Source organism: Hyla sarda (genome assembly GCF_029499605.1).
Source record: "Hyla sarda isolate aHylSar1 chromosome 1 unlocalized genomic scaffold, aHylSar1.hap1 SUPER_1_unloc_1, whole genome shotgun sequence".
Lineage (NCBI taxonomy): Eukaryota > Metazoa > Chordata > Amphibia > Anura > Hylidae > Hyla > Hyla sarda.
This window is the reverse complement of record NW_026607570.1, coordinates 1,327,036-1,338,258: the sequence shown is the minus strand read 5'-3', so window position 1 is coordinate 1,338,258 and position 11,223 is coordinate 1,327,036. Positions and strand designations below refer to the sequence as shown.

The window sequence follows — 11,223 nt, the reverse complement described above, 5'->3', positions numbered from 1 at the left end:
ATATAGTAAAAGTCATCAGACAGTAGGAGAAGTCATGTGGGATGTTATAGATGAGCAGGAGATGAGGAGTCATGGAGGGTGAGGGGACTGACCACAAGAGCTTCACAGCCCTTCTACAGATCATAGGGAATATCTCCATCTACCTGATCATCCTGTGAAAGAAGAGGACGGGGACACCTCTCTGGTGCTGTTCTCTTACTGGATCTGACTGTAGGGAACACATACAGAGACTGAATTCATTCTTTACATACAAATAATGAGAGGACGTGTGTATATAGTCAGGTCTATTACCTGGTGATGTGAGGGGCTGCTGATCCTCCATCATGACCTGATCCTTGTACTGATCCTTGTGTCCTTCTACATACTCCCACTCCTCCATGGAGAAATAGACCGCCACGTCCTGACACCTTATAGGAACCTGACACATAATGATACAGTCATCACCCCGACCCCTCCAGTGGTGTTACTGTATAATGTCCCAGCATTCCCAGCAGTGTCACCTCTCCAGTCATCACCAGACCCCTCCATTACTGTATAATGTCCCAGCAGTGTCACCTCTCCAGTCATCACCAGACCCCTCCATTACTGTATAATGTCCCAGCAGTGTCACCTCTCCAGTCATCACCAGACCCCTCCATTACTGTATAATGTCCCAGCAGTGTCACCTCTCCAGTCATCACCAGACCCCTCCATTACTGTATAATGTCCCAGCATTCCCAGCAGTGTCACCTCTCCAGTCATCACCAGACCCCTCCATTAGTGTATAATGTCCCAGCATTCCCAGCAGGGTCACCTCTCCAGTCATCACCAGACCCCTCCATTACTGTATAATGTCCCAGCAGTGTCACCTCTCCAGTCATCACCAGACCCCTCCATTACTGCATAATGTCCCAGCAGTGTCACCTCTCCAGTCATCACCAGACCCCTCCATTATTGTATAATGTCCCAGCAGTGTCACCTCTCCAGTCATCACCAGACCCCTCCATTACTGTATAATGTCCCAGCAGTGTCACCTCTCCAGTCAGCAGCTCCATCATCTTGTTGATGAGTTCTAGGATCTTCTGTTCATCCATTTCCTCATGTATCAGGGAGTGAGGTGGGGGCCCCGGGATTGGGCTCAGGGTTCTTCCCAATCCTTCACACACAGGGGCTTGACAGCACCCACTAGAGGACTTCTTCACTACTGTGAAATCCTGTGTATGGAGAGACACATTAATATCACTACATACATTCCCAGAATCCCTCACCTCTCCAGTCATATCCATCTGTTATTACATAGATAAGAATGAGGTCATGTGACATCACTCCCAGAATCCCTCACCTCTCCAGTCATATCCATCTGTTATTACATAGATAAGAATGAGGTCATGTGACATCACTACCAGAATCCCTCACCTCTCCAGTCATATCCATCTGTTATTACATAGATAAGAATGAGGTCATGTGACATCACTCCTAGAATCCCTCACCTCTCCAGTAAGCCGGATGAGTATCTGTAGGGTGAGGTTTATGATCCTGTCGGCCATCTTGTTCCTGTCTCTCTCCATGGTTGATGGGTCATCCAGGAGAATTCTCTTATATAGAAGATATCAGCAGAGGATCCTGGATTGGAGAAACCTGAAGGGAAGAAGAGGAGACGATGATAAACCGCACCAGATTCTATGGAGAAATAAAATCCATGTCCTGGAGATAATCTGGGGAAACATCTGAGGAGACATTATAGGAGTTTTCAGATTTCTCTATAAAACAAAATCCATTGTCTGAGGGCTGTAAAATAAGAGACTAGAGCGCACTCCCCTCTCCCGTCCAGTGGTGGCGCTCTGGTCCTCCAGGTCTTCTGAGGTCGCTCTCCCTGCTCTGCTGAAGACGTTGTGAATCCATTTCTCCTAATCTCTGAGGCTGCGGTGTATTCAGAACGTCTTCATCAGAGCAGGGAGAAGAATAGAGGGATTCAATATGACATTGTCCAATGAAGAATAGTGAAATGTGTCCACTAGGGGGCACAATATACATCACAATTACATCAGGATTTTATGTGAATTGTGATATGTCCCCCCGGAAGAACCTGCTATTACCTGCAGCAGAGGCCGAGCATCATATACCGTTACACACGCAGGGTCTGGGCCACCACCGGAGTCAGTGTTTCCCAAGCAGGGTGCCTCCAGCTGTTACAGCATTTGGCTGTCAGGGGATGCTGGGAGTTGTAGTGTTACAACAGCTGGAGGCACGCTGGATTGGAAACACTTAAGTAATAATAGGGGCGCGGGAGAAACTTAAAAAACCTGATGCTTACATAGTCCTGTATGGAAGAAGTGGCTGATACCCGGAGAAAAGAGACTGACCAGGTGACAGGATGGGCGGGTAAGTGACCTGATACCTTCACCATCCAGACATCCCCTGGGGGGCAGTATAGGCAGGAAATCAGGCAAACAACTGCTGGTCGGCACGGAGCTCCCTAGAGAAACAACCTTACAGCGCCATGTCTAAGCCACGCCCACCTACATCATTTTATTACAAAAATGTGATATAAACTTATTAGGGGAGGGGCTTCTATTACAAACCCTGAATAACGCTCTGCCATAGTGATCAGTGTTATCGGTGCTCGGCTTATACAGGCTGTGGAGGTGTCTGTATACTTAGAGCACCGATCTGAGCACAGAGCACGGTAAGGGGCCCTCCAGCCGTCATCTCAGCTGATCTAGACTCCTCCCCCAACAACTGCATTTTACTCATTTTAGATCCTGCAATCGACTTTGATCATGGAATCTAAAGGGTTAATGGCGATGAGCGTCATTAGTGGTGAGTCCTGGCTGCTTATAGCTCCTGAGCTCACCTCAAAGTCCCATATGGGGCACAGAATGTAAATATACATCATCTCCTTAAGGGTTAATAACAAACATCCCCAATAATCCTGATCTGATGGTGACCGCACACACATACCTGTATCTGTAGAGAAGCCGTGTGCTTACAGGACCTGCGATGATGTCACCGTCATGTGATCAGTCACATCGAGGAGGAGGAGTCACATGATCGGGGGCTGCTGCTCTGAGAGATCTCCACACACAATAGCAGTGACTGCCCCACCAGGACCTGCTCTGTATCTGCTACATGCTGGAGGTGTAGGACCTGTGATGATGTCACAATCATGTGACCAGTACATTTGGGAGGCAAATTTAGCAGTTTAGATGTGACCGTGGCTGAAGGACCTGTGGGGAGGATCATGTGACAGGAGTGGGCGGAGCTCAACAGTTCATGATAGAAGAGAATGTGATTAAAGGACCTGTGATAATGATCATGTGACAGCAGAGTCCCGCATACACGGAGCAGATGAGCCCAGAGCTACAGCCCCAGATCATGTGACTCCTCAATGTGACTGATCACATGACTGTGACATCATGCAGGTCCTATAGGCACACGGCTCCTGTACAGTCTGCAGGTGGAGGTATGTGTGTGGTCACATGTGGAGGCTGTTAGATGTTTTTTGTACTATTAACCCCTTCAGGATTCGGCAGTTTTGAGTTTTAACCCCTTAAGGACACAGCGATTTCTAATTTTTGTGTTAGTTTATATTTTTCCTTCTCGCCTTCTAATAGACAGAACGCTTGTAATTTCCTCTTTATAAACCCATCTGAGGCTTCTTGTTGTTGTGTTTTTCATCCCTGATTTGTACTTTGTAATGACATCACTCATTTTAACGCAAAAATCTACAACAAGGGTCAAAAAAATATTATTTATGGGGTGAAATTCGAAAAAAAAGCCATTTTTAAAATTTGTCTTCTGTTTGGACGCAGTGCACATTACGGTAATAATTCTCTTTATTCTGTAGGTCCAAACAATTACAATGATAAATGATTTATGATATATTTTTTGTACAATAATGAGTCTGTATCAGATTGTCCTACCTTGGCCCCTATAACTCTCTTATTATTCCGTATACAGGGATGTATGAAAGTCATTTTTTGCGCTGTGATCTGTAATTTTTATCGGAACCACTTTAGTTTTGATGAGACTTTTTTATCGCTTTTTAAGAATTTTTTTTGGACCATGAAGTTGTATTTTATTACATTTACGCCATTGACCGTGCGGTTACACATATGTTTAGGTTTATTTTGGTTTACATTTTAAAACAAATTGGTAAATGGGGAAGATTCAGTCGTTTATTAGGGGAGGGGCTTATTCATATTAAGTTAATGTTCTTTTTACCTTATTCCCAGTTTTTTAGTCCCTGTAGTAGACTATTACAATGAATCTATAGATTACATACACTGATCAATGCTGTGATGCTGAGGCTGCCTGCAGGATTGGAGCGTCGTTCAGACAGCATGGAGCAAGGTTAAGGACCTCCACACGTTCTCTCAGCTGACCGGGACCCCGCTATTTCACTGTGGGTGTCCTTATCAGCTCCACTGAGCTACCGGAAATAGATTTTTGGCATTGGTGATGTCCGGCATTAGCAATGAGTTCCAGATGCTGATAGCAGGTAGGACCTAGGGGCTATGAATCGTGCTGAACCCCTGACTGTGCTTCATAGACTGGCAGCGGCCTCCCTCCCCTCCAAATCTTATCACTTTAATGACAGGAGTCCCTGCTCTGAAAGGGGTTTCCTGCACAAGAGCAGAAGATATGCCAGATTTGATGCGTCTTCTGCTCCGGAGCTGGGCCCGTGGCTATACATTATATACCTCCTGCCCAGTCAGCCATGAAGGAGTTAAATGGGGGTGATGCATTGCCACTTAACTTTTTTGGGGCCAAACACTATACAGATAGCTGCTTATTGTCCCTTCTACTCGCTGGGATAAGAACAACCAGTCTAGCTAGGGTTAAGTGGCGCACAGCACTGCCAATTCTATCCTTAGGGGCCAGACAGTAAGCAGCCATCTATATAGTCCCGGGGGAGGGGAGCAGTGATACTATGAAATATCACTTAACTCCTTACACTCCATGGGACGGGCACTTTGTGTATAATGATCTGAACTGACAGCTGGATCATCAGACTTGCAGTCAGTTCAGGACATGTGACCATAATATAGAGGATCTGCCCCGACAAGTATTCACCTCATCATCTGAGAGCAAGAAGATAAATCATGTGCAGGAATATCCCCTCAAATGTCTCCATATAACATCCTGGAATTGTATAGAATTAAATGTTTATTCACAATACAGGTTCCTATAAGGTGTCAGCACGTGGCGGTCTATTTCTCCATGGAGAAGTGGGAGTATGTAGAAGGACACAAGGATCAGTACAAGGATCAGGTCATGATGGAGGATCAGCAGCCCCTCACATCATCAGGTAATAGACATGACTATATACACACGTCCTCTCATTATTTGTATGTAAAGAATGAATTCAGTCTCTGTATGTGTTCCCTACAGTCAGATCCAGTAAGAGAACAGCACCAGAGAGGTGTCCCCGTCCTCTTGATGAACAGAATATGGAGGACATTACTACAGGGAAAGATCTCATCTATATTAATTCTACAGCTATAAAGGAAGAAGAAGAGACAGATGTGAGTGGTGATGAGCAGTATAAGGAGAACATTCCTACAGGGAAAGATCTGATCTATATTAATGTTACAGACATAAAGGAAGAACAAGAGACATATGTAAGCAGTGATGAGCAGTATAAGGAGGACATTTCTACAGGGAAAGATCTTATCTATATTTATGCTACAGACATAAAGAAAGAAGAAGAGACAGATGTGAGCGGTGATGAGCAGTATAAGGAGGACATTCCTACAGGGAAACATCTGAGCTCTATTAATGCTACAGACCTAAAGGAAGAAGAAGAGACAGATGTAAGCAGTGATGAACAGTATAAGGAGGGCATTTCTACAGGGAGAGATCTGCTCTATATTAATGCTACAGACATAAAGAAAGAAGAAGAGACAGATGTGAGCAGTGATGAGCAGTATCAGGAGGGCATTTCTACAGGTAACTGCACAGGTGAGTAGTAACCACTAAATACAGAGAAGAGTCACAGATTCTACTCAGTCACAGCTGCAGTAATTACAGAAAAAAATAATGTTCATATATGTTACTCACTAGGTCTATTTGTCTTCTGTATTTAGCTCACAAATCCCTTTGTTCTGCTGTTCACCTATTCTGGCATCCACTGTTCAGGAAGGGGAGTGTCTGAGGCAAGCACTGAGCCCGCCCTCACTCACCATTCACTTCCTCCCTGGGTCTGCTGTGCTGGATCTCTTTATCCAATCACTGCAGGCGGCTCTGTAAGCCCCTCCTCTCTGCTTTCATGCTGCAGTCTGATAGGACAGGAGTGAGCACAGAGGAGTACTAGTCCTGCCAGGTCTGTGCTTCAGCTGGGACAAAGACGATTCTACAACCGGACAGTATTATGTTTTATGTGCAAAATTAACCCCACCTCGAGGATCCTGCCCTACTGGGTACACAATGAAAAATAATTGGAAATAGCTTATTTGAAAAAATGTGGAAATATTTATTAAAATACAATTATAAATTTAAAAGAAAGAAAAACCCCATATACATAAAACATAATGATCAGAGAAATACTAGTTATATGTTGTGATTCTCTGCCATTGGGCCCTAATGGTGAAAGATAGAGAGATATAGCAGTGCCAATTGTTTAGGAGTGCGGACATCTGGCACTGCTATATGTCTCTATCTTTTACCATTAGGGCCCAATGGCAGAGAATCACAACATATAACTAGTATTTCTCTGATCATTATGTTTTATGTAAATGGGGTTTTTCTGTCTTTTAAATTTAGAATTGTATTTTAATAAATATTTCCACATTTTTTCAAATAAACTATTTCCAATAATTTTTCATTGTGTACCCAGTAGGGCAGTATCCTCGAGGTGGGGTTAATTTTGCACATTTTTTAATATTTTTGATCGGTGGGGATCGATCTCTTAGCCACATTAAACCTCGGATGCTTGGTTGTGAGCTGCACACATCCCTTTTCTTGTGTATTAGAAGTAGAGCAGGAAAAAACCCTCAGGTATGGCGCTGCAGACTCTTGTAGACAGATGAGGCGGATGCCAAAGGTAATAGGAAAGTCCTCAGCAGGACATTTTATTTAAAAAACAATAAAATGGACAAGATTACGCGTTTCGGGAGGATCCCTCCCTTCCTCCGATCCTGATCTGAGGAAGGGAGGGATCCTCCCGAAACGCGTAATCTTGTCCATTTTATTGTTTTTAAATAAAATGTCCTGCTGAGGACTTTCCTATTACCTTTGGCATCCGCCTCATCTGTCTACCAGAGTCTGCAGCGCCATACCTGAGGGTTTTTTCCTGCTCTACTTCTAATATTGACTCCCAGGACGACTTTTTTCCTCCTGCAACCCATCGGCATAGCAGCGACTCGCACTACAGTACCCAGATTATATCGTGGGTAATATGCTTTTTTGCATAGATCTCAAGGTGAGCGGCCATCTATAAGCCCCGTGGGGTTGCCCCCCCACCCACCACCCGATCTATTGAGGGTAATACACGAGGCGCCGTCCGTCGGTCCTTTCTTTTCTTTTCTCTACAGATTCTTTTCTTGTGTAGGATTATGTTTTAGATCTGTGGTCTCAAAGTGTGGCCCTTACTGATACTGAGCATGTATTTTGTCTTTAACCCCTTAATGACCAGGCCAATTTTATTTTTGTGTTTTCGTTTTTTCTTCCTTGCCTTCAAAAATCCATAACTCTTACATTTACATTCATAGACCCATATGAGGCTTGTTTTTTGCGGGACCAATTGTACTTTGTCATGAACCCTCATTTTACCATAAAATGTACGGCAAACCCAAATTATTATTTTTCTTTTGTGTGGAAATTTTAATGAAAACCACAATTTTGCTGATTTGGAGAGTTTTGTTTTCCCCTATACACTTTACGGTAAAAATGACATTTTTCTTTATTCTGTGGGTCAATACGATTAAAATTATACCTACGATTACACACTTTTCTATTATTGTACTGCTTTTAAAAAATCTCAAACTTATATATATATATATATTTTTTTACTAAATCAGTTGCCCTATTTTGACCACCTATAACTTTTTCATTTTTCTATATACGGGGCGGTATGAGGGCTCATTCTTTGCACCATGACCTGTAGTTTTTTTTAGTTCCACTTTTGTGTATATGTGACTTTTAATTCGCTTTTTTATAAAAAATTATATTGTGAATGTGATGTGACCAAAAAGCAGCAATTTTTTGTACATTTTCTTTGTACTTTTTTCAGTTTACGCTGTTCACCCTACGGGATCATTAACTTTACATTTTGATAGATCGGACATTTATGCAGACAGCAATACCAAATATGTTTCATAATTATTAACTTTTTATGCTTTTTTGAGTAAAATAAGGGAAAATAGTGATTACAATTTTTATTAGGGTGAATTTTTCAATTTGTTTTTTAACTTTTATTTTTAACTCCTTATGTCCCCATAGGGGACTATCTATAGCAATCATTAGATTGCCAATGCTGTTCAGTGCTATACATGATCAGTATTATCAGCGATCTTCTGCTCTGGACTGCTGGAAGGCAGATCAGTGCATAAGACCCCGGGAGAGCGGCGGAGGCAGGTGAGGGGACCTCCGTGCTGGCGACAATCAGATCAGCGATTACAAGCGCCGCGCTGCCACAGGTGCCGTGATCTGTATTGATCAAGGCATCTGAGGGGTTAATGGTGGACGAAGTACTGCCGCACCAGGATGTCCATTTATGTCCATTGTCATTAAGGGGTTAAAGTCCTTGTTTGCGCTGTTGTTTTTCTTGTCTCTGTTGTCTCCATCTTATATAGTCAGCAGGATTTCCATGTATACGACTAGAGGAATAATTTGGGATATTTCCCAGCACTTCTGTATTGCTGGGGGCTCTGAACCGCCTCGGCTGTCGTCTGATTTGTGCCCTATGGATTGTTCATTGCTGCTGGATGGGAGTGTGATGGGGTCCAGGAGTGGGGTGTATGTGACCTGAAGACCCTATATTATGTCTACATTAACTATTTATTATCCGGAGGACGGGGAGAAGGTTCCATGATGTCACATGCTGCACTTATAATGTTCTACTAAAAAGACTATAAATATGGGCGCAGTTATTAATAAATCTGTGTTATTCTCTGCAGATTCTTGTAGCAGGAGATCAGAGGAGAATCTTATATCTTCAGATTATAAAGCAGATGATGATATCACACAAGATACATATGAAGAACATTCCATTATCCCAGATACACCCTCAGCCCTTCACAGCCAAGATCTGTCATCTCATCCTTATATACAGGTCCTGTCTTCTCAGTCATCACAGGATGTTCAGATAAATAAGAGCCACAGAAGGGGTGTTGGACATCAACAAGCTCATACAGAAAAGAAACCATATTCATGCTCAGAATGTGGGAAATGTTTTACTAAGAAATCAGATCTTGTTAAACATCAAATAACTCACACAGTGGAGAAGCCATTTTCATGTTCAGAATGTGGGAAATGTTTTCCTTTTAAATCAGGTCTTGTTATACATCAAAGAACTCACACAGGAGAGAAGCCATTTTCATGTTCAGAATGTGGAAAATGTTTTAGTCAGAAATCAGACCTTGTTCATCATCAAAGAACTCACACAGGAGAGAAGCCATTTTCATGTTCAGAATGTGGGAAATGTTTTCCTTTTAAATCAGGTCTTGTTGTACATCAAATAACTCACACGGGAGAAGCCATTCTCATGTTCAGAATGTGGAAAATGTTTTAGTCTTCAATCAAATCTTGTTCAACATCAAAGAACTCACACAGAGGAGAAGCCATTTTTATGTTCAGAATGTGGGAAATGTTTCTCTCACAAATCAAGTCTTGTTAAACATCAAATATCTCACACAGAGGAGAAGCCATTTTCATGTGCAGAGTGTGGGAAACATTTTACCCAGAAATCCTATCTTGTTGAACATCAAAGAACTCACACAGGGGAGAAGCCATTTTCATGTGCAGAATGTGGGAAATGTTTTGTTCAGAAATCCGATCTTGTTAAACATCAAAGAACTCACACAGGGGAGAAGCCATTTTCATGTGCAGAATGTGGGAAATGTTTTACTCAGAAATCAGACCTTGTTGTACATCAAAGAACTCACACAGGAGAGAAGCCATTTTCATGTTCAGAATGTGGGAAATGTTTTACTCAGAAATCAGATCTTGTTCATCATCAAAGAACTCACACAGGAGAGAAGCCATTTTTATGTTCAGAATGTGGGAAATGTTTCTCTCACAAATCAAGTCTTGTTAAACATCAAAGATCTCACACAGAGGAGAAGCCATTTTCATGTGCAGAGTGTAGGAAACTTTTTACCCAGAAATCCTATCTTGTTGAACATCAAAGAACTCACACAGGGGAGAAGCCATTTTCATGTGCAGAATGTGGGAAATGTTTTGCTCAGAAATCAGATCTTGTTAAACATCAAAGAACTCACACAGGGGAGAAGCCATTTTCATGTGCAGAATGTGGGAAATGTTTTACTCAGAAATCAGACCTTGTTGTACATCAAAGAACTCACACAGGAGAGAAGCCATTTTCATGTCCAGAATGTGGGAAATGTTTTTGTTTTAAATCAGGTCTTGTTGTACATCAAAGAACTCACACAGGAGAGAAACCCTTTCCATGTTCAGAATGTGGAAAATGTTTTATTCAGAAATCAGACCTTGTTGTACATCAAAGAACTCACACAGGAGAGAAGCCATTTTCATGTGCAGAATGTGAAAAATGTTTTGCTGATAAATCACATCTTGTCAGACATCAAAGGATTCACACAGGAAAGAAGCCAATTTAGAGTAATATATATTAACAATGTGCACAGGATAGTTGACAGATATATATATAAGTTTTTTCCCTTGTTTTTTATTTCAACAACAATTAAACAATTATACATTCCATATAAAATCACATTTCCATTTTTCTTTGTCAATTATCACAATTTCTTAAAATTTTTCCTATATACCCCTCCCCCTATACATCTCTCCAATCTGGTTCCAGTGCCCTGTCTGACCCTCGCCATCTAAATATATCTTTTGCTTTATCTAATACTACCTCTCGTCCTCTTCCCCGCCCACATCTCCCCCTAAATTAACATTCCTATCGCTAGAACCAAACAAAATAGGAAAGTAGCATTTAGCTCCTCCCCCCCCCCCCTCAGAATCCAAATTTCAATCCAGACCCAACGCATTACTCCTCTCCTCCCTCTCACCTATTTCCTCACTTTCTCTCTCCTGGTATTT

At 42.2% G+C, this 11,223-nt stretch overlaps 1 protein-coding gene and 1 long non-coding RNA gene across 2 annotated transcripts in view; one reads left to right on the top strand and one right to left on the bottom strand.

Moving 5' to 3' along the window:
- The window catches only part of LOC130297911 (zinc finger protein 271-like), a 59,402-nt gene extending 48,382 nt beyond the window's left edge, over positions 1-11,020 (top strand). The window contains 2 exon segments of the mRNA XM_056550762.1: positions 9,318-9,666; positions 9,668-11,020. Of these exon segments, the coding sequence (XP_056406737.1) occupies positions 9,318-9,666; positions 9,668-10,778 (1,460 nt within the window). The 3' untranslated portion in view covers positions 10,779-11,020.
- LOC130297912 (uncharacterized) lies at positions 197-3,113 on the bottom strand. The gene is made up of 3 exons (XR_008849729.1): positions 2,941-3,113; positions 1,470-1,617; positions 197-418 (listed from the first exon to the last, which is right to left on the bottom strand). It is a non-coding gene; the product is annotated as an uncharacterized LOC130297912 (long non-coding RNA).
- Positions 11,021-11,223: the final 203 nt, after the last annotated feature.